Source organism: Tribolium castaneum, chromosome 6, assembly GCF_031307605.1.
Source record: "Tribolium castaneum strain GA2 chromosome 6, icTriCast1.1, whole genome shotgun sequence".
NCBI classification, from domain to species: Eukaryota; Metazoa; Arthropoda; class Insecta; order Coleoptera; family Tenebrionidae; genus Tribolium; species Tribolium castaneum.
This window is the reverse complement of record NC_087399.1, coordinates 6,050,421-6,077,750: the sequence shown is the minus strand read 5'-3', so window position 1 is coordinate 6,077,750 and position 27,330 is coordinate 6,050,421. Positions and strand designations below refer to the sequence as shown.

Here is a 27,330-nt window from a genome sequence, read left to right as displayed (position 1 = left end):
AAATGGGATAATAAATAATGTAAACAAAAATAAAATTTAAGAAAGAATAGTGAATGAAAGACTAGAACACTGAACAAAGACGAAAGGGACAGAAGGAATAAGAAAAAAAAGTAGAGGGTATTGGAATCCCCTTTTGCTGTAATGAATAGAAATCAAAAAATAGAGAAGTTTACTTGCCAATATTTTTTTGAATTGAGACTAGAACGTAGAATAGAGAGCAAAAGAAACAAAAAAGCTAAACTAAAAAGGGAAAACAGCTGAAAACAGAAAAAGGTTAAGAAATAGGTTCTACGACAAGACAGAAAACAGAAAATGCATCAAATCAGAGAAAAAAATCCGGATATAGATCTATAGGAACTCCTTTCCCATTTTAGTCAAAGGAACCACCCTTCATGTTACTGTTTTTAACTGTTTTTTATTGAAGTTTTGTTTTGTTAATAATTAGTATATTATTTTGTATTTGTTTACTTGAAATAAATATTTTTTCTTTTATGTTACTTGACAATACGTGACAATACGACTTTGAATTGAGAATAGAGCATAGAGTAGAGAAAAGTAGAAAAAAATAAAGATAATAAAAAAGGATAAAAAGGAAGAATAGAAGAAGAGAAAAGATAGAAAATAAACTATACAAGATAGAAAACAGAAAATAAAGCAATTCAGAGAAAAAAATACGGAACCACTTCTTTTTTAATAATTTTATTACTTTTTATTAATTTTAATAATTTAATTTAATTTAATAAAAATTTAATAATTTTTAATCAAATTTATTTTTATTAATTTTTATTGATGATTTGTTTTGTTGATATTTATTTTATTTCGTTTTTGATTGTTTGAAATAAATATCTTTTTTTACGCTTTGCTAATTATTAATATGTTTTTAAAACTAATAAGTAATAAGTGTTTTAGTATCTCTACCAACTTTTTTTTAACATGTATAGGTAATTAATAGTTAATTACGTCTCGATTTTGGTCACCTTATCAAACAAATTTCAACAATTTTGTCGAAATAAGCCTCGAAATCACGAATTTTTAAATCTAGTTCAAAAATTAAGGTCAATAAAGTTCTCCAATTACTTATGGACAAAGTAATTGGTAAATTGATGTAAACAAGTCGAAATATTTTTAAAAATTGTAAAGTCTGACGATTTCGCGTTTTTGTGTTTTGTTTAGTAAATTTTTTTAAATGAAATTTCTATTATTTTATCTGCGCCACTGACACTCCTTAATGAATGAAATACGGCGTCCTTCCCTGGCCCAGCATCGCGACGTCCTTCATCCGCCGCATGCGCGTCGCGACGCCATCCTGGAGGAGATCCCTCGCCGGGATGAATGCGGATCTGCGTCTAGACAAGGAGGGCGAATCGAGCGTCGATATGAGGCCAGCTGTTACGCACCAGGTCCGGACTCGGCAAACAAACGAGCGTCGTTTGACGTGCGGTAACGCGATATAACCACCGCTAATGAAAAGATAATAATTTGAAAACCGCAACAATCGATTACGAAACGTCACGCGATCGAGAGAAAGTAAACGAAAGAGAAATTTACTTAAACTTGACATATACGCACACTTCGATCTGTTCCGGTCCTGTGCCCTCCACCCTCCAGCCGATCCTCCCGAAATTTCCAAGTTAAAAACAATACTCTTGAAAAAATCGTAACGTATGTCCTGGCTAGAGTTGTCCGGTTGAAGTGGAGGGGAGACTACCTACCGGATTTTAACATTTCGCATTTCTTCTCCGGGTTGCGGTGATGTCAGTGTGGTGCGAGTGTATCGTGTGAAATGTACCAACGATAAGTGAGCTGGGTATGCGATTATCTCTTGTTTTCTTTGACAATTTTCCACGCACTCTTGGCTCAAAATTAAGAAATCGAAAGTTGGCACGAATGCATCGATCGATCCGGGGCTTATCGCAATTAATTGAACATATGTTTATACAATTAGAATATTATGCTAATTGCAACCTGATTGATAAGGGATTTTTCGATAGGAATCATAGTTGGCACGCGACACTCTTTGCATGCGCCTACTTAGATCACAGTAATTATCATTTAAGAAACAATCGATACTTGACAATTTTTACGCCAACTTGACCCGTCTTGTCCGCCAGAGCCAACTAAGTTTTAATCGATCTGCACCGGAAGGCAAAACACAGCCTTCTGTTATTACTACGTATAATATGATTTTGTATGTAGCGAAAGTTACTTCAAAGAGAATCTCGTTTTATTATCCTTATTTACTCTGTGCTCAAGCCGCATGCATGTCAAATTTCGATGGAATTTTTCACAGTCGACGAGCAAAGCAGCGCTAAAAAGGGCTAAAAAAAGAAATACATTGCAGTGAAGTTTTTTAATTGCGGATGAAGCGGAACATCGAGTTAACTTCTAAATTATTTCATTGTTTATGGCCGTATAATCCAGGTTTATGAATTGCTCTAACTGTCTTAGTCACAAGTTGTCTTGAAAGTGATAAAATTGTATTATTAGTAAGTACGTCAGGAAAACATTTAAATGTTAACGTAAACAACTTGATAATAATAAATGCTGATTTCTCAAGCGAACCGAAGGAAAAATGAGGAAATTCCTTATTTAAACAACAACGCGAGACGGCGTAGGAGCGACTTTTCTTCATTTAATTTAGTTTTTATCCGGAAAGTAAGTGTAACCGCAGAAATGAATTCTTCCAGCTGAAAAGTCACGGCCAACTGACCCGGAAGTAACAACTCTTTAAAGTGCATTTTTCTTTTAACCAGTTTCAAAATTAATTTAAAAAAACGAGAAGTGTCAATGCCGCAAGGCTTCACTTGCGGCCCTCTCCTTTCACTTGAGTGAAAACACCCTGTATTCTTTCCCAATGTAAAGAATTCCAATTTATTGCTATCAATACTAATGATGCTAGAAGAATTTAAATCTATAAAAATTTGCATACAAATTTGAATAACCGGAATAACTGAAATCTGGCAGTTCCTTACAATGTAAGATAAGGTAATTGAATGTATTTTATAATTTGGAATTTCACCTTTCAATTCAAAAATTGGACAATTAGCGATTTTGAAAGATTTTAAATTTTTTTTGGACATCTGACAGAGAAAGCTTAGATCTTTCTTTTGGTATTTTCGAATTTCGTATTTAGCTATTCGATGCTCTTTAATGAAATACCCTGTATATGTTAGAATTGGAATTATGAAAAATGCGATCTGTTGGAGTGTTTAATTTTGAAAATTGATTTTGGGGACACAATTTTGTGATTGCCACAGGGCTCCACTTCGGGCCCTCTCCTTTCGCTGTATTAATTTCCCCGCAGTGTAACGTGAGTGTATCGTTTGATAATATTCATCCTCCCTTCGGGTGGGCGGTCGGGCTCATCTGTATCGGATTACAATGAGAAAAAAATAAAAATCTGTGCTCATCCGTATTAAATTTCGCATATATCAGCTGTCCCGCGAGCATATCCGCGAGTCACTCAATAATTCATGAGAGAGTTTATAGAGAATGGATTCGGGCATATTTTTGTATTGCGATAGTCTTGGGGGTGTTGAGAAATCGTTAACCGATTCGGATGTGTTCAATATTTGAGGAGCTCCCGCCGATCTAAAATGATTCGTCGGCCATATTAAAATCCCCGGTGATTTATTTGGAAAGTTGGTAAGAACGTAACGGCGACGAGGTCGATGATGGATGACCTCGCCAGGTGAAATTGAGTCAAAGTCCCCCTTGTCGTCCGAAGACAAGGATGTAATTGCATAAGGTCGAAGTCATTTTCGGATGGAATTAGATAAGAGTCTGGGCGAATAATCGTTTCCTTTGTGAAACGGGTAATTTTTATTAGCTGGGAAAGTGATAGTAAAGTTTGTTTTACTATATACGGTTGGCAAACATTGAAGCTGTCTGCGATAAAAATTCGAACGAAACAGGTGAAATCGATGCAATAAATTTGAATTATGGCCGCGGTGACGGGATATGGGAAACATACGACAGCGCAAATGTCACGCTCTTGATTGCTAATACTGAAAAATGGGCCACGAAAATACACAGTTTATGGGGGCAACAAAAACGACAAAAATTAGTTATTTACACATCCAGAGATGTTAAGTGCTAGGATGCGACATGACGTACAAAAAAACGTCCTCAGTCTTGTTAGTTGCATTCGTGACGCCAGATGGCGCAGTTTTTCCAGTTTCATCTAAGTTTGAAAAAATGGCTGTGTTTCAAGACAAATAAAACCAATTGTAAAGTAAATTGTAGAGAATTAAATCTCCTTCAATAATGTCCGTGAAACAATAAGTCTGTCTGCAATAATTTAGGTTTTAAGTTGCGTTAAAGTGATCTCCGGTACTCAACCTCTAGAAGAAATGAAACGAATCATTCGTTTTTGGAGCCTGAACCACGAAGAAACTATTTCATTAATAAAGTTTTTGACTTTTCCTTTTTATTTTTCACTAAATCACTATACAAACTATTTCGTCATCACAAAAAAATGAAATATAGAAACAAAGTACATTTTTCCGTTTCTGTTTCACTTTCCTTATTTTTATAAAGTAAAATGAATTTTAATTACAATTAATGAAAACTTTTTGAAATATGTATGTATATGTCGTGTCCAAATGTCTTATAATGCATCATGATAAAACAATAAAAAAAAGATAAATAAAAGTGACAACTCAAAAAGAAGGACACTGATCTGCAAAAAATAACTTTTTTCTCCTCCTTTTTATTGTTATATATTATATATTATATATTATATATTATATATTATATATTATATATTATATATTATATATTATATATTATATATTATATATTATATATTATATATTATATATTAGTATATAATAACCAAAGTTATAATTCGTTCTAAAACTATAATAATTATCAATCCCCGGTTTTAGAACGACTTATTCTTAGATATATTCTCGGATAAATTTTATCTAACGATAGTTTGCTCCGGAAACCAGTGGTAAAAAAATTTAACTTGTTTATTCAGTATTTTATTTTATAGTTTTCTTTCTTCTCATACTTGGCATTGCCGTTTCACGGTAATAATATACCTTGAAGAAGTTACGATTGTCGGTAAAGAAATTTTGTTCAAAGAAAAAAATCTCGGGCGATTTCCTGCTAGTTCTCTGTTTTTTTTTTATGTTTCCATCAGCTCAAATAGGTTTTATATTATGTGTACAGATACGATTTAAATGGAATAAAGTAGCGTAAATGGAAAAACGTAACACAACAAACATTGAATTTTGAGAAATCTTCATATCTATTAATCTTCATATTTGTTATTTTTATTTGAAGGAGGATTTCGGTGCAAACCACTGAGAAAATCGCTGTGGGGGGAGGGGCAAAAAGAACGTTCAAATTAAGTTAACAAGTTAAAAAAATATTGAAAATTTCTACAAATCCTAATAGTTATTAATGGTTAGATCTCTCATTAAAAGTATAAACTAGATTAGCTATTATTTTTTTTTTATCGCATGAGTAATTTATAACAGCTTATTTTGAGAGAAAATGCGACGTTGCCGTTATTATAGTTTTTGAAACAGCTAATACATAGTTTAGGCAGAAATGCTTGGTTATATATACTTTTGCCTAACTCTATATATACTAGAGACTAGAGGTCTTATCACATAAACTTTTTTTATAATGTATTTTAAGTATAAACCGTTTATTTTACATTTATAAACTTTTATATACTTTTGCCTAACTCTGTGTAAACTATAGAGTTATGGTCTTATCACATAAATTTTTTATAAGGGATTTTTTTTGAATTAATCGTTTATTTTACTTAAAATTTTAATAAATGAAAATTTAATGATTAGAAAAATAATTTACAATATCGGTTATAATTTTTTACAGAGCACTAAAAATTATTAAAACGACGTAAAATTTCTTGAAGAGATTATCCGGTACTTTCGGTAATGAAATTAAAAAAAATATTTTATAAAGAACATGTCGCATATTTCAAAGATCTCGGACGATTTCTCGGTAGTTCCCAGTTTTTTAATTTTCCATCAGCTCAAAAGAAGTATTGTATGAATGTGTTATTTGAATATTTGCAAGTGAATGTAAAATCTAAAATTTGATATTTCCAGTTTTGCGACTTATTTTCTGCATTAAACTATAAGTTGGTATATTTTTATTTTTATTACATCAACTTGAGCCTATTTTTGATTGATATTAAAAAAAAGAAAAGACGAAATTTGCAAAATATTAATAAGAAAAACTTTGCTGGATCTGAAGTAAGTAAGTGAAAAGAACAAAGGTTGACATTTTTTGCTAAAATTTTCTTTAACTTTTTTTACTTTTTTCTTGAAAAAATACGAAACGGAGCCGAATTTTTATTTTTTATTATTTTTTCTCAATAAGTTTATCGTGAAATTCTAAGTCATTGTTATTTGTATTTCGCACCCTAGTAGTTAAAAAAATATGCAGAATTTTTTCAGGGAAACAAATAACAAACGAAACGGATCCAGAAATAGATCATTTGGCCGATTCCCGAAAATCCCTCGTTTTGCTCTCTAAAATCAATAGTTTGTAAGACTCCCCTGATAACCCCAGCTTTCGGCAAGCCTGTTAAAAGCGCGTTTTATTCGACCAGCGCGTAAAATTCGACCTGTAATTTCACGTCGGCTTATTTACTCTCCCGAGCTTTAAGAATTTCCGAGCGCAGCTTTCCACCAATAATTACAAAGTTTTTTGTGGAAAAAAATCCAACAAAAACCCGTCCACTTCCGCTAAATTAAGTCGCAAAAACACGACATTGTGCTCAACTTGCGGCCGAAAATTCGCCTTGTTTTAGGCCCACTTCCGGCATTAATTGGTGCCATTCAACGACATTGAAAAGGCATTCTCTTCGCTATCTGTGCCGTTGGAAGCATGCGATTGTTTATCGATTGTCGGGGAGAAATGGCATGCAACCACAATGGTTTTTTGTTCCCGAACGCGACGCTTTTTCAAATTTTCATGAGGCGCTTTGCCCAATTAAACCGCCGATTAATTACGGACTTCCCCCACTTTGTCCAAACCGAAATAAAAATGTTTATTGCGCGGCGATTGAATCTAACGCTTGTTGACATTGATTTAACCTTAATTCCAATAAATAGAAATTAGTGCAACAATCGAAGTCGCGTGAAATTCCCCGTGTGTCTATCACGACATGATGACGTCACGTTGCGCCAAACTTTCGGGGAAGTACCGGCGCAAAACGGCGTTAATTGCGTCCTGATGGAAATTAGATGCGGGATTGTTTGCGACTCAAAGGGACCTCCGCATTGTCTCACTCGCATTCAGACATCAAATTAAATGATTTTACAACACCACCACACCCGGATTTGAATCGCGTTACCCGGAGTTTCTTTTGTTACTGCCACCTTTTACGCGGTTACAAAGTAACCGAAGCGGGAGTTTCGAGTTTATTGCTTTGCGGAAGTGATGTTTTAAACTCGAACGGTTCACTTTGTTTGTTTCAAGGAACATAAAATGTGGGATTTTGTTGCAAACAGGTGAACTACACGAAAATAAAACCTCTTGTTTTCATTTAAATAATTTTGTGTTTGAGCAAAAACGCGCGAGCTCTAATGCATTTGCAAGGTTTATTTTTACGAAAAAGCTCTAAACTGTTTACTCAATTCGAAACAAATTTCAATTATGTGGAATTCCTAAACTTTTTCGCGCTTAGTCACTTTTCGCGCTACATTTCTCAATTTCGCAGTTATTTAAATGCAGTAATTTTATCAAAAGACGTCGAAAAATTACCTAATTACGTAAGAGTTACGTGTTTTTAGGTAAAACTTTCTTGTATTGCGAAACTTTTTAAAGATAAGGAAAGGTCGAAAATGACGTTATTTTGCTTTTTTTCTTAGTTTTACTTGTTTTACGCTTTTCTTTTGAAAAATCTGGTCTATTAATTATGAAATTATATGGAATTTGACGGTTTCTTAGTATAATTAGGTTCATTTGACTAGTTTTTTGAGGGACAAACTAATTTTTTTGTGTAATAAGGTTTCAAAAACGATTAAAAACCAACTAGTTACGTTGAAAGTTATTTTATGACTTTCAAAAAAGAAAAAGTTGTTTTAAAATAAAATTTCCAACTACTAATACGAGGAAAACTGAATAAGCGAAATTTCGTCAAAAAATTACCAATTTTCCAAATCAAAATACTTCGAAATTGACGTTCTTTGGGCTTATTTTGGGCAATTTTGTTCGTTATTAAGCGAAATTACATTAAAACGCGCTGAAAAATTATCAAATTTTGCGAAATTTCTTCAAAAGATTACTAAATTATATAAAAAGTGATGTTTTGTGACTTATTTTGAGCAATTTTCTCTTTTTTTTAAGTGAAATTGCGTCGAAAATTACATAATTTTGAGCAAAAAACTCATCGATTTTGCGAAATTTTCTCAAAAGATTACCTAACTATATCGAAATTGATGTTTTTTTTGCTTATTTTGAGTAATTTTGTCTGTCTGCGTTAAAACACGCTGGAAAATCATCTAATTTCGTCGAAAATTACAATATTTTGAGCTAAAAACTCACCGATTTTGCGAAATTTCCTTAAAAGATTACCAAATATTATATCGAAAATGATGTTTTTTTGGCTTATTTTGAACAATTCTGTCTGTTTTTTAAGAGAAATTGCGTTAAAACACGCTGCGAAATTATCTAATTCCGTCGAAAATTACATTATTTTGAGCTAAAAACTCACCAATTTTGCGAAATTTTGTCAAAAGGTTACCTAATTATATCGAAAGTGATGTTTTTTGAGCTTATTTTGAGTAATTTTGTCTGTTTTTTTAAGAGTAATTGCGTTAAAACCCGCTGGACAATCATCTAATTCCGTCGAAAATTACATTATTTTGAGCTAAAAACTCACTGATTTTGCGAGATTTTCTCAAAAGATTACCAAATTATATTAAAAGTGATGCTTTTTTGGCTTATTTTGAACGATTTTGTCTATTTTTTAAGAGAAATTGTTTTAAAACACGCTGCAAAATCATCTAATTTTGTCGAAAATTACATTATTTTGAACTAAACACTCACCGATTTTGCGAAATTTTCTCAAAAGATTACCAAATTATATCGAAATGATGCTTTTTTGTCTTATTTTGAACAATTTCGTCTGTCTTTAAGAGAAATTGTGTTAAAACACGCTGCAAAATCATCTAATTCCATCGAAAATTACATTATTTTGAGCTAAAAACTCACCGATTTTGCGAGATTTTCTCAAAAAATTACTTAACTATATCGAAATTAATATTTTTTTAGCTTATTTTGAGTAATTTTGTCTGTTTGCGTTAAAACACGCTGGAAAATCATTTAATTCCGTCGAGATTTACATTATTTTGAGCTAAAAACTCACCGATTTTGCGAAATTTCTTCAAAAGATTACCAAATTATATAAAAAGTGATGTTTTTTCACTTATTTTGAGCAATTTCGTCTGTTTTTTTTTAAGGAATTGCATTAAAACACGCTGCAAAATCATCTAATTCCATCGAAAATTACATTATTTTGAGCTAAATTTTGCGAAAGTTTTTCAAAAGATGACTAAATTATATCGGAAGTGATGTTTTTTTGGGTTATTTGAGCAATTTTGTCTGTTTTTTTAAAGAAACTGCGTTAAAACACGCTGGAAAATCATCTAATTCCGTCGAAAATTACGTTAATTTGAGCTAAAAACATACGGGTTTTACGCCATTTTTCTGTATTGTGGCAAATTTCCAAAAAAGGAGTGATTGCTATACGAAGTCAAAGAAAATAAAATCCCTGGCTATTAAGCAAAAATCGTCTTTATTTTGCACAGTTTCGTCAAAAAATCGTTAATTTACATCGAAATAATTGACGTTCTGTTGGCTTATTTAAACTTAAACTGCACAATTTCGGTAAAAAAAGTCCCCGGCTATTTTGTTTACAACCCAAATATCCCTAGTTAGTTAAACTTGAGCAAGTTTTTATTTCTGCTCGAAAACTCTCCGTCCCTCGAGAACTGCTCTGTTTGTTTGTTCGAACACTTTTTCCTTTGACCTATCCGTTCGATTTGGTGGATGCGCCGGGCACTCCGATGATTATTTCGCAACGTTTCGTCTGATTAAATCCGCCTTCAGTGAAAATTTCATTTCCTTTGCGATACCAAACCGGCAGACTTAATCCCTCCACTCGCGAGAAAGCATCTGCAGTGATTAAGAAAAAATCGAAAACGCAGGGAAAAAGGGAAAAAATTAACATCATTACACGAACTTTCCGCATTTTAATGCCGATCATGAATTATTAATGAGGTGCTAATTAGAAACGAGAAATTGAAAAAACGAGCACTGGACGTGATCGCGTGTCAATAGGTAAAATTGAGTTTTTAGCGTTGGCAGAGCGTGTGTAAAGTTTGACAAGTGCTGCCAACGTAAGTCGGGCGATTAATTAAAGGGAATTTGCATTAAATTCCGGCCGTTCATAGTTTTCTTGTCTCGTTCCGGATTTGGCGTTTGTTGGAAATTAATGAGATGGTCGTCTGTAAGCAATTTTGCATGTAACTGTCATTGACGCAACAAAAGCGGAATAAATTGCTTTGCAGTATCGGAAACTTGGCGAAAAATCCTGGACAAAGGAACAAACTTTTTTAATTGTTTTCAGCACGTGCGATTGTATCAAAACACGCAAAAAACGAATTAAAAATGCATTCATTACTCAAATCTATTGCCAACCTTGAAACACCAACCAGCTTCTGTCATAATGACAGCAACTGACAATACTGTCTCGTTTTACACGTAAAAATCGGTAAGTTTCCCTTATTTTACGTTACAACGGAAAACAAGTTACTTTTCCACTTTAATTGTCTGAAATCACTCAATTACGCCCTGTGCTTACATAACCTTATTTTTATCAACCCTCAAATCTAGAATTGGGTCCGACATTCAAAATTGGTGCTCAAAGCCGGGTTTACAGTGTTACCAACTCGTTAAAAGCTCCCAAATTGAAACTATAGTGCCAACGTAACAAAAACCAAGTTGAAATTTTCAATTTGTGAATCGTTTGTTTGCAACACAAAGGAAAATTAACCCTATTGTGGGGCGAAACCTGAAGTACAATTTAATTGAGTCGGAAAATTAGTTCTTACGCACTTGTTTTACGTGGAATACCTAGTTTTAGGATTAGTGAGATAATATTGGTTCAGAAACACAATGAAAAATAAATATTTACAACTTTTCATTTACTTTTTTAATTAAATACCGTGTCAGACGGTGTCGGTAGTGTTTAACTAGCAAATCACGTAGACATTAATACAGATTAGTATCATAGTTGGCTTTGCTGTATATGAAAAAATGACAGCTGATGTACTGTGTGACTTTCAAAATTGCAATCATGGCTGACAAAATGGCGACCCGACGTCGATAGCCAACTATGATTTCGTATAAAAATCTCATTGGTTTTCGGGAATGAGGTTTTAAGTCGCCATTTGTAACGCTATCGGCAAACTTACAAAACTTTCGAACATTAATTCGCTTCATATACAAATGACGAGCGATTTATGTAATGGCTGATATGGCCAACTATTACAGTGTACATGATTTAATATACAAAAATTACATTATGAGCAATTATATCGATTTTCAATAAATACCAATGTATTATGTAAAAGTTACAAGCTAGCCTACAATGATCTAGTTCACGAATGTGCCGCTTCATAGAAATGATTTTTGCACTTACACCGGTTTTGAAAATAGTCAAGAGGGCGTGGAAAATTGCTGCCAACTACGATTTCATAGAGCAAATACATGTTTTTCAATAAACGCGATCGTTTTGCATTTTTCAGTTTTTGGATTAAAATTTTAATAAACAGCATGAAAAAGAATTAAAATAAATTGAAAGTGATACTATTTTACTGATTTTTCTTAACAAATTGAGGCGGAAATGGTGTTAATTGTCCGTTTTTCACGTAACTATGCACGTTTTTTGTCTAAAAACACAATTATTTCGCAAAGTTTCTCCAGATAAAATCGAAAACTAAAATATTTCATCAATTGGTGTTTTATTAAGTTCAGCGCATTTTTTAGCCATAACTTGAAAAAATGGAGTTGAAGTGGTGTTAGTTTGCAAGATTTCGTCAAAAATAACCCAAAAAATCATTGAATTTGGCCAAATGGCCAAAAATAATCAAATTTTTGGCTTTTTAAAACGCTAAAAAATGTTTTTTATTATTTATTATGACCTAGGGTCACTCCAAAACAACGTATATGCCTAACGCTTTGAGTAAATTTTTTTTGAGAAAATTAGCACCAAACATATTTAGTGGTTTTTTGACTATATTTTATTTGGCTAGTGAGTTTTATTACAATTTTCTTGCCCAAAACCACATTTAAACGTCTCTTGTTTCAAAATGACATTAGAAATGAAGGTACATTACTTGCCTAATTATTTTTTAATAAGAAATTGTAGAAAAAATCTTAAAAAAAATTAAGATGTAATGTACGGGATTATTATAGTTTTTTAGTAAAAATGTACTTTTAGCAGACCCACCACATGCTCACATAAAGGAATTTCTTGTTTCATAAACAGGAATGCTTCTTATGTGTACACTTATAAATGTGTATTATGTAAAGTAATTGCTTATTTTTATTTAATATCACGTTATTAAATGTTAAAGTTAATTTTGTTTTTTATTATTAAAAATGTCGCATTAATCACAAGAAAAATGGCGTAGAAAGTAGAAAGTCCAGGCCAACTACGATTAATATTGTTTTGTCTTATTTATTAATCTTCTATAAATAGTGACCAATAAACAACGACTTACGTTCAATACAAGCTGATTATTTTGAGGCACCTTAGAATAGATAAGATAAGTGAATATTTTTTTGCATTTGAGAACCAAAGGCTAGAAGGGTTTTCCAAGATCTTTAGGATTGTCAACTGTCAAATTGCAACGCTACTATGATTTTTTGAAATAATTTTTCGATAACCATTTTGGAAAAATCACACTAGCCTTGAATTTTGACACTTGGCAATTATGAAAATTCTAGAAGGCTCTTCAAAAAAATATTTATTTATCACAAAAAGTTTAAGGGCTGTGGTATTTAACATAAACTTGAAAAAATTTTAACAAAAAAATTGACATATGACAAAAGCTATGACGGATAAGTACCAACAACTTATGTAAGTTTTACTTATTTTAAGAACGTACAATCAAAAATGTAATAAAAATGTGTGGTTACTATTTATATTTCAAACTTGGCGCCAATTTCTCGTAGTTTTGAAAATTTTGAAAATAATTCAGTTGAAAATTATAAGTTAAAGTGAATACTGTGATATTATTTTGAATTTGGCGCTTTTGTGGCCGCATCCATCACCATGTGAAGCCCCCATTTCGCGCGTTCATGGCCGCCTTTGATTTAGTAGCGTAACCCCGACCTTATGTTAATATCCGCTCGTATTTGGGCCAGTATTTCCCTTCATAAATCGCGTCCAATATCCAATATCTGCACTTCGCACACTTCCCTTAATTACAATCATCGAATTTTCGCGCCGAACACAAACCACCACCCCCTGGAGATTAGATTAGGTGGGCTCTTGATCGAATTAACCTCGCGTTTTGTCTGTTCCAGAGGATGCTTTGTCCCATACAAACTAGGTAAGGGTGGGTGATGCCCGGCTGGTACAGCACCGGCACCCTCTACAAGGGGTTGTTCTTCTTGGTAGTCATACTACTGGCGCTCGAATACCTCTTCGGATCGATCACCGAGACGAAACATTTCTTCGTTTTTAACGCCACGAGGTGAGTGATGCGGAGGTGGTGCTTCTTTACTATGAAATCTTGATGGGCGAACATAACGTAACGAGAAGTTACGGCAAGTTTTAATTAATTCGAAATTTGCTAAACCGGGATTTTGCTCTATAGTTTGGGACAGTTTAGTGGAATAATTTAATTGAAAGTTTAGTTGAGAGGCTTTAAAAGTTTTATTATGGCAATTGGCACGTCCTATTCCTTAATTGATACTAAAGTTTATTAGAAAAACTATAACAATCAAAGCACTTTTACGATACAACCAGTACCATAAACAACATGCAAAAATTTTACCACCGTCATTTTCACATCTTATGTTCAATCCACTAATTTTATTGCTAGACCTAATTATTAATATCGTGTCTGAGTACAAATGCAATTTAATTCGTATGTAAATGTGATTATCACGTGTTAAAAATGCAGTGGTTATCAAATCATGTTTGTTTTTCCGCTTCATTTGTTTGCGAATTGCACAACCAACTATGATTTCATATTTAACAATGCAAAGTCGTGCACAAAAACGGCGAAAGATATTTCAAAATATGTTTATAAGATTGGTATACAGGGTTATTCACGAGTAATTTTTCAGAATAGCTTGAGCTAAATTTTGAAGCGGCACAAGAAATTTGTCCAATTTTTGGAAAATCGTCATAATATTCGTTATTGTCAGAAAATAATTTCAGGGACAGTTTGAATAAATTAATATGTTGTGTAATAAAGAATAAAACGATCTTTTTATATGTAAGCCTTGTATATCATATAAATCAAATAAAGATAGGTTGACATTCGAAAAAAAATTAAATCAAAAGGCATTAAAGCTGCATCCTTATTTTATACTAATCCTGTATAACGTCAATATTGCCCCATTTCGTACACCTCAATTAGCAAAGTATATGTAAACATAAATAAACGTACAGAATCGTAGTCGCCTTTGAAAACATATTTGTTCGGCGGCTGTGTACAAATATTTAATCAAAAAACAAACTTAACATTTGTATAAATTGTGTTTATTTGAATTATGGCTTCTTAAAAATCGTAAAACAATTTACCTACTAATGTAAATTTGGGCCTTTTTTGTTTTATTAAACAAAGCACTTTTGATGTTTTCTTAGTATTGACTACTACTGGTCAATATTTTTTTCTCCGACTGTACAGGTAGTCCTTTTTTTTAGAGAGGTTTAGAGAAAAATGCGTGACACATTCTGGAGTCCCTTTTTTGAAAAAATAAATTTGTTCAAAATCGCATCTCGCTATCGTCTTTTGTCTTTGACTTATAAACAAAAGTTAACATTTTAGGGAAATTAAAAAAAAAAACAAAAATGTACAAAGACATTATAAGGCACTTTTTTACGGAGAATATAATAATGTTAATATTTTTTTACCATTTGTTTAACTACGATAATTTTAAGTTGTATTTTTATTTTTTTTAATGAAAATCATAGGCAGCCGTGACACTTTTAAAAAGTTTATTTTTTCCTACTTGTCATGCCTACTTGGATATTTTAAAAAACTACAATATTTTGCCTTTTTTGCAGTAGGCCATGAAATAGTATTGGATTTTCAATTAAAACTATGTAAAATATATTATCTCACAATTATGGTATCAAAAAAAATTGAAGATGAGTTAAATTTTTACTACATGCTAAGAGTTTAATATATTTTTTAATTGCAAAATAGAATTAAAACAATTAAAAAACAGTTTTATTTAATTAACTTTTGCCGCATTTTTTTACCGTAAAAATAATTTACAAAAACTATCAATTCTTATTGTTGTCATTGTAGCATTAAAGTATTTTATTTTAAGTATTTATTACTTAGTTAATGCAAAATACGCTTAAGAGTTGGTTTACAGAACATTTTAATTGCTACTAAATTTTAATTCAATAGTAACTTGACATTTATCAATGCATTTTAAATGGCAACTTAATTTGAATTAGTTTAATTTTGAATTAAATCTTAATTTCGCTATCTGTAAACCAGCCCTTAGGACCGGTTTACAGAAGCGTAATTAATTTAATCTGCAATTAATTGTCTTGCAATTTAATTAATTAGTCTAATTTTTGTAAGTTTTTGAATTCCAAAAAATCGAACCCACAAAAAATACAAAATCTCTTATTTAAATTGAATTACCACAAATTTTTTGGAAATAAAAAATTTTTGGCTTTGAGATTTGAGTCAATCGTGTCTTAATTAATTATTATTTACCAGGATGGTGTTTTATTTCCATTAACAAATTTATTTTGTAACCTGTGAAAAGTATTATTTCGTATTTGTCCTAATCAACAAAAAATTCTTAAACGTTTGAGAAGATGATAAACGAAATGACGAACATGACTCAAAGCTAGTTTACGATCTGTAATGATTTATGACAGGGGTTGGTTGTGGTCAAGTGACCATGGCATTTATTGCCGCGTCATTTTCTTTTTGTGCGACTGTACATGGTATTAGAAAAATATTATTTAGCCAGCTCTTACATAAACAGTGTAAAAATGTAATTTCAATTAAAAATTGCTTGTGGAAAAATTTGCGTTTTTATTCGTTCCGGTCCAGCGGACAAGTCATGAATATTTAACAAAAAATCGTCTCCAGTGTTGCCACCCGCGCGATCCAATCAGTGTTCACACCCGCTGATTGTTTTGCATTTGCACAAAATGCAGTTAAATAATTAAAATAATCCGATTGATCCCGCCGCCGGTCTGTAAATCACGTCAGTAATACCAACCGAAAATCGATAAATCCGCTCTGTGTCCCAATCCCTAATAATTGCGTAAGTTTCGCAATTTAACTTTGGCCATAATTTGCAAGCAGGATTCCGCACCAGGAAAAGGTGGTCCAGCACAGCCCCCTTGTCTCCACGCTCCATCTCAAGAAAGCCACCAAAAGTCCCCCACTGTTCAACATCACCGAACTTCCCTCAACGAACAATTCCGTCGAATCGGTCGAAAGCGAAACGATCAACGCCACGGCCTTGCCCCCCTGTCCCGACGTCACCAACAGCCTCCGCGGGAGGATCGAGGTGCTGAAGGCGCCCGTCCCCAGCGTCCAGGAGCTGGAGGGGCGGTTCTCCTGGCTGCGCCCGGGGGGGCACTGGGCGCCCGACACGTGCAAAGTCCCCAAGAGTGTGGCGTTGATTATTCCGTTTCGCTGCCGTGGGGAGCATCTCCTGCTGTTTCTCCAGCACATGCATCCGTTCCTGAAGAGGCAGCAGCTCGACTATACGATCTACATAGTCGAGCAAGATGGCGACGGACCCTTTAACCGCGCCATGTTGATGAACATTGGGTTCAAAGAAGCGCTCAAAATGCGAAATTATGATTGTTTTATCTTTCACGATATTGATTTGTTGCCGGAAGACGACCGGAATTTGTACACGTGTCCGCCGGGACAGCCCAGGCACATGAGCGTCGCGGTGGACATTTTCAAGTATAGGTAAGTGCCCCAAATGACCAATAAAAAATTTTACATGAACAAGTCCACATTAATTTGGTTTTTATTTTTATTTTCTTCAGATTAGCAAACGTGTCTACAACATTAATAATAATAACACTTGTTATATAACAATTGAAAGTCATCATTTTTTAGAGATTATGAGTTACTAAGCTCGAAAAAGTATATAAAATAAAAAATATATAAAATAAAAACCATCACGTCAGATTCAAGAAATAATAATAAGAAATAATAATAATAATAATAATAATAATAATAATAATAATAATAATAATAATAATAATAATAATAATAATAATAATAATAATAATAATAATAATAATAATAATAATAATAATAATAATAATAATAATAATAATAATAATAATAATAATAATAATAATAATAATAATAATAATAATAATAATAATAATAATAATAATAATAATAATAATAATAATAATAATAATAATAATAATAATAATAATAATAATAATAATAATAATAATAATAATAATAATAATAATAATAATAATAATAATAATAATAATAATAATAATAATAATAATAATAATAATAATAATAATAATAATAATAATAATAATAATAATAATAATAATAATAATAATAATAATAATAATAATAATAATAATAATAATAATAATAATAATAATAATAATAATAATAATAATAATAATAATAATAATAATAATAATAATAATAATAATAATAATAATAATAATAATAATAATAATAATAATAATAATAATAATAATAATAATAATAATAATAATAATAATAATAATAATAATAATAATAATAATAATAATAATAATAACCACCACTTGTGTGGTGGAAGAAAGAGACTCATATAAAAATTAAATGATAAATAAAAAAACGGGGAACATTATTGTGATCCTCTCATCGGAGTTTGAATACTAAATTTTTAAACAATTTCGTGGTTAAAACAATGTACATAAAAATTTATTATACAAGAAATAAAAGAATACAAACATCTAGTTAAAAAACATGTTAAAACAACAATGTAAAAGGGACAAAATAACAAAAGAGAATAAATGAAAATTTTAAAAAATAAAGAAAATTATAAAAAAAGGTAAATAAATTAATGTACCGACCTAATTAAAAATGACGAGTTTTATTGTTAAATAAATAGCACTATTTCCGTTACCTATTTTGGTAGGTGGAGCATCATTAATTTAATCTACCATTAATCATGGGTGATTAACTAATCACGTCACTAAATTGAACCAATTTCATTGGTCTATTGGCGTTGTTAATTTTTAACAAAGCATTAAAATTTAATGAAGCTTTCTATAAACGGGTCTTTAATCTTTTGACTCTACTTGGTTCACTGTGTAAAAAATTAATGTTATTGTAATTAAGGACATGTTTAGATTTTCACTGTTAAGTCCTGTTCTGCGTTCATGTCCCGATTTGTCCTAGTTTTGCTATAAACCGCGCTCCAAATTTTGTAAGTACTCCAAATTTTCTCAAGATTTCCTCTGATTTAATAATACCTTTCTCTGGTTTCCCATGTTTTTTTCAAGATTTCTTCTATTTTTTTAAAATGATTTCCCAAATTTCCTCAAGGTTTCCTCAATTTTGTACACCGATTTTCTCTGCGATTTACCTCTCAAACAAACACAAATGTCCAGATTTTAAGGTTTTACTCGGTTTTGTAACAAATTATTAATTAATTAATTAATTTAATTAATTGTAATTAATTATTAAAAAGAATAATAAAAAGTAAAAAAATATTTAAATTTTGCACCAATGTGTAGGACATACTTCACTCCTATGACTGACTTCTCGTTGTTCAATGAAAAATTAACTAAACCCGTACCTTCCACTCGTAAGGAACAACTAAAATTCTACAGAAAACAAAGGCATTTTATTCAGAAATGAAATCATTAAAAAAATTGAATCTAATCTGAATGTTTAAGAAGTTTATCATTGTTCTTTGAAATAATTTTTAATTTTATGTCATTACTAGCAATTGCTCGCGGTTTCGCATGTCTACAATTATTGTATTTTGAAACGCAGAAAAACAATAAAGCCAAACTTAGTAACAAAAAACTGTATACTGTGACCCAGTGTGGAATTTTACTTATTTTTATAATTCAGCCACTCCACGGTAACTGACAACATTCGCATATTATAAAATTGTTACTTAGCATAGTTTTTGTGTCCCGTCCGTAATCTCACTACTTTTCATTTTTATCATAAATTCCGCTGTATTACCTGTTTTCATGAAAAAAACAATCACAAACTTTCTACTATGTTTAAATAGGTCTCGCACATCTAACATATTTTTGATCTTTCGAAAGAATTCACAGATTTTTTGCTCATTGTAGACACAATAATTTCTGTCCCGTCCGTAATCACTAATCACTAATCAATAATTAAAAATTTTGGGAAAGTTGACGGCATTCATTTAAAGTCTTTATCAATATAAAATTTGCCAGAATTATGTCCCGTCCGTAATCATGGAATGGCTGAATGCAGACAAGCTTTCATTCCCTATTTATCTCTTCCAAAAATTGTGGATTTTTATATTTAATCTAAATCACGTTTTTCTTTATTTTTCACCAAATGCCTAAACACCTACCAATTTTCATGGACATAACTTCAAAAGTTACGGATTTTCATAAAAAAAATATGAATTTTAGAGGTTGTTTCTTATATTTTTCAATCACCAATTTTCATTGATAATAGTTTAAAAAATGACACCCCATTTAACCCTCTTGGGGTTGATTTTTCGAAAATCCTTCCTTAGTGGAAGCCTACGTTTTAAGAACTATCTACGGAAAAAAATTAAAATTTTAGCAACGTGCAATTTTACGTGTATATTATTAATTTCGTAGACACGTTTGTTAATCTGAAGAAAATGGAAATTTATCAATCAAACGTCATAACATAGAAGTTATATGGACTCTGATTATTATTTACAATCTTTTAATTTATCAACTAGAGTCCAAGAGGTTGCAAGTTTAATAAAAACCTTTCTGTTTATTGCAAGGCTGCCTTATCCGGCCATTTTCGGCGGGGTGTCGGCGATAAATAGGGAACACTTCGAGTTGTTGAACGGCTTTTCCAACTCGTTTTGGGGTTGGGGAGGCGAAGACGACGACATGTCGAATAGGATTAGGTATCATAACTTGTACATCTCGCGATATCCGTTGACAATAGCAAGATACACGATGTTGACGCACAAAAAGGACAAGCCGAGCCCTAACAGGTAAGCCACCTGTCGAAAACCAACCTCTCCTTCAATATTCCCCCATTAGATACGACATGCTGAAGCAGGGACCCAAACGCTTCGACAAGGACGGGCTCAACAGCTTGGATTACAAACTGATCCAAAGCAAAAAGAATCTCTTATACACCTGGGTTTTGGTGGGGATCGAGCCGCCGAGGTGATGAAGCTACATTTCTTCGTTTTTGCGTTACTTCGGTTGATTTGTACTTATATGAGTTCCTTTAAATGTAACGTTTTTTTTATTTATTGAGACAGACATCGAGGGACTTGTCTGGATCCAAGGTGATAATAGATTTTAAAATGAAACATTCCACCCAAACGATTCGAATTTTTTCTAGTCATTACATTCCTTACTAGAATTCCATTAGGAAAGCGCGACTTAAGTAGTCTTCCATGTTCTGTTCAGGCGGTTGGGTGGCTTTTGTAGCGTTTCAAGGTCGAGTAGGCGGAGCGCCGCTTCCCCCACCACGCCAGTGGCGCCCTTACTACTCAGACCACAGCTTGCTTGATTTATAACCAAATCTAGGAAGCTGTGCCTCAAACATAATAATCTAACGAGTGAGATTTTAGAGATAGAATAGGTGCCAAAACGTACCAAGATCACTCATTACTTAATTTAGGCCTAGTTTCGTTGCGATTTTGTGGCTGTGATTCCCTTTTCTTGATCACTCATATCGTAGTAATACGTAACTACCTGCTTATTTTCGGGGCGAGCTCGAATTGACCGCCCCGATTTGCGTTCAGTTAAGTGTTCCGTCAATTGAGAAGATGATATTTTGACTGTATGTATATATTTTTAAGTAAAACCAATGTGATATATGAGAAAAATAAAGATTTTTAATAAGAACTGTGCGTTTTCGTTGTGTCGGTGTTGAGCGAATGCTTCGACTCCTGGTGAAAGACGAACTCTTCCGGTTCGCTTAGTTCCGCTTCAGTGACTATGCGTTTGACAAGTTTGACGGGATTATGAGCTGAGAATTTATTAGTGTTTTGGAACAATTCCCTCAATTCGTCACAGTTGAGAAACTCGTGCGCTAACACCACATTGTTGAACTTCTCGTTCCGGCAACTGTCGTAAATGTTCATGATTTTGTCGCTGAAACTCTCCGAGTTGGGGAGCTCGATTTTGGAATTCCACGTTATGTCGGTATTGACAATTATCTGGACCAGGCCCTGCGGCAGGAAGAACGCCATTCCTGTGTCATCCCGGGCCTCGAACCCGATATTCGTAAAGGAAAACTTGTGCTCTGTGATTATTTGACCGACAAAGTCCGACTGGAAACTCCGCGAAAGCGACCGTTCCTCAATCGTGTCCTCTACCTCCTTCAAACTAAAACCTTCGGGCTCCTCAAACTGACCGACAATTCGGTCAATTAGGAGACTCACGGCCCTTTTAGCCAGAATTATGTTTTCCTCGTGCTCTTTTTTCCTCTTCTCGAATAAAATCCGGTCTTCCAGAACCTCCGCCACGAATTTCTCTCCGACGGCTTTGTCGCAACAAATAAATTGGCCCAGAGACAGCTCCAGAGCCTTGACAAACCCAATTATCGGGTCGTTATCTTTGCAAAAGTCGAGCAGAAGTGCAGTGTAGTTAACTTCATTTTCGTCGAGTTGGTACATTGAAAAGAGCAAGCTTTTGACACGCTTGTCCTCAAACCAGAACTCAATCGACTCAAACGCATCCTTGGTGACTTTTTCGGTTAAGTCCGGGTCGTATTGCCGGAACTGTTGCCGCACTTTCATCAACTGTTCCCGGGTAGGGAGCGGGACCATTAAATTACAAATAATAAAGTCCCTCCAATATAAATACTTCTCGTCATCGAACAGCTTACGCAGCAAGGTATTGAGGGCGGAAATTGGCAAGTTTCGCCACAGTTTCGGCGTTTCAACGTCTTCAGAATCGTCAAAGTCGTAGTAGAGGATGTCCTGGATCAGCAGCAGGAAGCAGTTCTTCATTATGTACCCACTGTGTGCCAAATCGAGGAGAACTTTGACCATGAACTCCAGCTGCTCGATTTTGAAATACCCCTCACTGTAACCCTCCTCAGCCACCGCCAAAGTGTCGGGGAACAAAGCGACCTGGATTTGGGCCAACTGTTCCCCTTCGAACGCCAGCTCCGGTTGAATTATCATCTCCTGTTCCACGGACAGCGCCAACAATTCGCACGCCTTGTTCACATTCGAGAGACTAATCTCGTACGTTTCGCCTATAGTATCGTAAATCTCCTCAAAAATTCGCTTGATCCAACTAATCGCGTCATTGATGCGATTGAACGCCTCGTTCCGGATGACACTCAAGTGGACGTACGCCCGCGCGAGTTCGCCCTCAATCGCGCATTGCCACTCCTCAAAAATCCGCTCCTGGCTCTCCTTCACCTCCTCCTCCAACTCGAATTTTTTCTGCTTCGCTTTTGGTTTCTTCTTCTTCTTCTCCTTGCCCTTCTCCCCCGCTTCAAACAACTTCCTCATGTCGTGGACCGGCTTCAAGGCTAGCAGTTTCATGCTATCGACGAAACCCAAAGCCCCCTGGTTACTAACAGTGATATATTCATGAAACACACTTTTCTCGCAATTTTCGCTCTCCACGTCGATAAAAAGCGAGTTGAAGTCGTCACTTTGCGAATCGTCACACTCAAACTTCGGCAGGATCTGCTTATGGAAGTCGTAGCCCTCCTTTGAGGATTTCGTAATCACGGAAACGTAATAATCGGACAAGAACTGCAACGTGTCAACGATTCGGTCGATTTCAAACTGGAACGCCTCAGCGCTGTTATTCGTGATTTGGCAAAACTGGTGAAAGAGCCAGTTTTGCCTCACGAACCGCCTCCTCTCCTCCTCCGACTCCTGCATTTTGGTGTCACAAATCCCCAGGAGTTTGTCGCGGAATTCCTCAATCCGGCACAAAAGCTCGGTTTTGGTCTCTTGGTCGTTCCTCAAGTCTAGACCGATTTCGTTGAGCGTCTTTTGGAATTCCCTCAAGTAGTATTGTTTTTGGTCAGGGCGGACTATAAACTCGCCCATGGTCTCCCGAGTGCGGGCCAGGAACGGCACAATTTCCTCCAGCAACAGCCGCTTGTTGAAGAACAAGTCCTTGAAGTTTTTGATGTAGTTCTCCTCGAAGTTGTCCCAGTGGTTGGCTAGGATTAGCTCAATCTCGGGCGGGATTGCCAGGTTCGTGTACTCCCAGTCGGGCTCCCCAGCCCGGGGTTCGGGCAGTTCCTCCTCCTCGAGCTCCTCAACCGCCGGGAATTGCACCTCTTTGTCTTCGTGGGCCACTGGTGCCAAGAGGTCGTGCGTGCTTTTGGCCTTCTTGCCTTTTTTACCCTTTTTGCCCTTGCTTTTTTTGGAGGATTTATCCGACTTTTTGCTTTTCTTGCTCTTTTTGGAGGACTTTTCAGACTTTTTGTTCTTTTTTCCTGACTTTGTCGTGCTTTTGCTTTTGCTGGGTTTGGCCTTTTTCCCCTTCTTGCCCTTTTTTTTCTTCTCCTTCTTCCCTTTCTTTACGATTTGGTGGCCGCCAACATCAAGCAGTGCCTCCTTGTAGTGCTCCCCAAAAATCTCAATTGAGTCTTTCAAGGGCAAGTTATAGTCACCGATGATCATCTTGGCCAAGCATTTGATAGTTTCAACATTAAACTCGTCGTACTGTAAAATGTAGTAACACCCTTGGTCACAGTAAAACTTCTCTAATCCATCCTTCCGTTCCATTTCTTTGAAATAAGGCTCCGGGAAATCCTCGTCTTCGGCCTCCTCCTTCTGCCTGACTTTTATAAAGGCGGTAAGTACGGTGTTATATTCTTCCTTTTCCAAGGGTCGCGGGTTTGGAACAATCTTCGACAAGCGCTTTTCTTCGTAAATATCTTCAACAACAATTCGCTCGATCGGTTTAGAGTCACTCGCTCCAAGCTCGTGCATTAAACCCAAAATGTCAGTCTGGATTGTGGCTTCCTGGACCTCAACCGGAACCACCTCTTCTGTTTTATCCACATAGCAAACACAGTCCTGATTTTGTTCACTCTTCTTCTCGTCGGGATCCTCATCATACTCGACTGATTTTTTCTCTTCTGATAGATCTTCGTTCATTTCAACTTCAACTTCTTCACCAAAATTACCATCTTCATTGTCTTGGTTGCACACACAGATGCACTTTTTGGGGTCTGGTTCAGTCTCAGGCTCGTTTTCCTCCTCCGAGGAATACGCCAAGTTGATCAAATCGGGGAGTAGTCTCTTCACTCTGACTTCCGGAATGTAACTGAAATCGGTCTGCATTGTGACCTCGCTTATACACCCTGTATCCGTACTGGCGAAAGATGGAAGCGACTGGTTCAAATATTCAGCAATGTTCACTCTACTACGTGGTTTTTCCTCACTTCTCTTCACACTTTCCTCCGGAGGGATTTCCTCCGGTGTGACTTGGTCCGCGGTGGTACTACTGGAAATTTCCTCCCCTTCAACTTCAACTTGTTCAACTTCAACACTGGTGAGACTCTCTTTGTTTATGGACTTGTCAAAGTATTGTTTCGGGGCGGCTTTGCCACTCAGAGCCTCCTCAAGGAGGGCCGCTTGTTCGTAAGTGTTGGGGAAGTTGAGCAAAACCCAGCCTTTGATATCCTTGAGTGACAACAAATACTCGATAAACATATCAACTTGGAGCTTATCATCAAGAGGGTCACCCTGACCTAGCAGTTGTTTGGCCAAACGGCCCAACTTGCCCCTGTTTGAGAAAACCACTTTCTCCCACGGGAACAGGCGCGGGGTTTGGGCTTGCTTCTCCTCAAACGTCACCTCCACGGGTGTCTTCTCCCCCCCTTTTTTCTTCCCCTTCTTGCTTTTCTTCGAGGATTTGTCGCTTTTTTTCTTCGAGGCTTTGTCCCCTTTTTTCTTTGATTTTTTGTCCCCTTTTTTGCCCTTTTTCTTCTTCTTCTCCTCTTTTTTGCCTTTTTTGGGCGTCAGCTGGCGCAAGTACTCTTCCTCAGGGAACGGCTCATCAAACTCCGTCTTCAGTTCGCTTTCGTAGCCTTCGATGCAAAAATTAACCGCGTCTTCGATCAAAATCACTTTGATATTTCTGAGGTTGAGGAGACGCTGGAGCATGTCAATCCGGGTCAAGTCGGCCAAAGTGGCACAAACCGCAATCTCGATTTCCGGAGACACTTGGGCTTTCTCCGGTACTGGCAGGGGGTACTTTTTGAGGAGGAGTTTGTGGACGGCGAAGCCCAAACAATTAAGTCCGAGCTCCATCGCAGCGAGATATTCCTCAAGTCCCTCCTCAACTTGCCAAATGTTGCGAAAGTTGATGTAATCGTCAAAATCTTGCTCGTCCAGGATGTCCTGTCTCTGAATCTCCCTCCTGTAAATTTGCTCCAGTTCCGCCGAAATCTCCTCGTGTGGCTGTTTCAAGTCTTGCGAAGGCACAACCAAGTCAAAAATCGGTTGTTGCTTTATGAAAAGATTCGCCCATTGTCTTTGCACGTATTTGTTGGGCTCCATGTTGTACATCTCCTTGTACTCTGCTGTTTTTATGGAAAGGTCGACGATATCACCCATCACTTCCTGGCACAGTTTCAGGTGCTTGAGCGCCTTGAGTCGCATTTTCTCCTCGTAGAGGCGCTTATGCTCAGCTATGAGGGCCATCCTCTCGTCATGAAACCGCAAGCGTTCTTCGAGATCTTCCTCGAAGAGTCTCCGAATGAATTCCTCGTCCCGTTTCTTCTGATCGATTTCGTCCTGGACTCTACGGTTCGCCACAATAGTGTCTTTCTGTTTGCGTATAAAGAGGAGCTTTTCTTCGATTTCCTTCTCGTGAAACGACTGTTTTAACAGTTTTTCACAAATGACTTTATCAAATTCGAGTTCTTGACTCTCTTCGATCTTCTTCCAAACGTCCGAAAGGAGTTGGTGTTGCAGCTCGAGTCTGAATGCGGTTCTTTGGGCCCTTTGCTTTTTTCGTCGCTTAATTTCGGCCATGATTCGTTTGGCTTCGTCTTGGTTTGGCTGGAAGGGTTCCATTTCAAGGGCTGCCTTTTGCTGGGCTATCAACTGGTCGTAGGTATAATCCGTCTTTTCCGCCTTCAGAAAAATAAGAGTGTCTTCCAGTTTTTCCAAATTTGCCGGCGCACTCAATTCCTCAATCTTCTTTTCTTCCAAATAATTGCGGTATTCTTCCCGCGAGTTCATGTATTTCATCATGAGACTCGCCAGGTGGTCCTTTTCCCAGTTGATGATGTCCCATTGTTTGATCAAAGGCTCGCACAAGGGATTAGCCTCGATAAAAACATCGTCGATTTGAAACTCGGTGACTTTCTCGATGCGGAAATGGTGATTCTTGGGCCTAATTTTACTGGAGTCCTCCTTGGCTTCGAGTTTTAAGTACAACTCGTAGAAGATTGTGGCAGCGACTGTGCCTTCACAGTAGGCGATTTCGTACATTTCACTTTCGGTGAGGTGCAGTTTGATGCGACTCAACCATTTAGCCACGTGGTGTTGGTAGTTATCGAAGGCTTGGGCCGGGTCTTGCGTTTCTTCAATTAGGTTCGCTTCTTCAGGAGTTATGACGTCGTAGTAGAGGAGGATTTGAGCCACGAGGGTACCGTCCCGCGTCGCGTCGTAGAAGTACTTGGGGATGATGCTCAAATGGATGCCTAGGCGTTTTTTCAGCCATTTCCTGATCAATTCAATCAGCATTTTTGCGACAAGTTGTCATTCAAATTTGGCGCCACGAAAGTGGGGTTACGTCGATTTATTTCACAAAATGTTAATTGAATCTCATTTATTTACTTCCTACATTTGTGCCATGATGCGTATTTATAGTTGTGAGGGGTTTATTGATTGAATCATTGAACCCAGCGTCCCAAATTG

General features: G+C 35.4%; 2 protein-coding genes across 5 annotated transcripts; one reads left to right on the top strand and one right to left on the bottom strand.

The window, feature by feature from the left end:
- Positions 1-1,440: 1,440 nt before the first annotated feature.
- On the top strand, positions 1,441-21,319 carry beta4GalNAcTA (beta1,4-N-acetylgalactosaminyltransferase A). 4 transcript variants are annotated; one of them, XR_010334539.1, is made up of 6 exons: positions 1,441-1,807; positions 13,588-13,757; positions 16,572-17,195; positions 20,233-20,451; positions 20,501-20,754; positions 20,811-21,319. XR_010334539.1 is itself a non-coding variant. In XM_015982691.2 (5 exons), the coding sequence occupies exons 2-5, from the start codon at positions 13,627-13,629 to the stop codon at positions 20,631-20,633; spliced, it is 1,107 nt and encodes a 368-aa protein (XP_015838177.1). In that variant the 5' UTR covers positions 1,441-1,807; positions 13,588-13,626; the 3' UTR covers positions 20,634-21,319. The 4 variants fall into 4 exon arrangements, 3 of the variants coding, with proteins under 3 accessions (XP_015838177.1, XP_974484.1, XP_064213369.1); XM_015982691.2 differs by having other exon boundaries at positions 20,501-21,319; XM_969391.5 differs by having other exon boundaries at positions 1,452-1,807; positions 16,575-17,195; positions 20,501-21,319.
- LOC103313993 (sperm flagellar protein 2) lies at positions 21,247-27,156 on the bottom strand. Its single transcript, XM_015982558.2, has one exon. The coding sequence runs from the start codon at positions 27,154-27,156 to the stop codon at positions 21,310-21,312; it is 5,847 nt and encodes a 1,948-aa protein (XP_015838044.2). The 3' UTR covers positions 21,247-21,309.
- Between the last annotated feature and the right edge of the window lie 174 nt (positions 27,157-27,330).

Bases quoted from the DNA above. Each gene is read 5' to 3' on its own strand.
- beta4GalNAcTA (XM_015982691.2), top strand. From the start codon at position 13,627: ATGCCCGGCTGGTACAGCACCGGCACCCTCTACAAGGGGTTGTTCTTC. The intron at 13,758-16,571 runs GTGAGTGATGCG...ATAATTTGCAAG, and splicing joins TTCGTTTTTAACGCCACGAG to CAGGATTCCGCACCAGGAAA. The intron at 20,452-20,500 runs GTAAGCCACCTG...TTCCCCCATTAG, and splicing joins GACAAGCCGAGCCCTAACAG to ATACGACATGCTGAAGCAGG.
- LOC103313993 (XM_015982558.2), bottom strand. From the start codon at position 27,156: ATGCTGATTGAATTGATCAGGAAATGGCTGAAAAAACGCCTAGGCATC.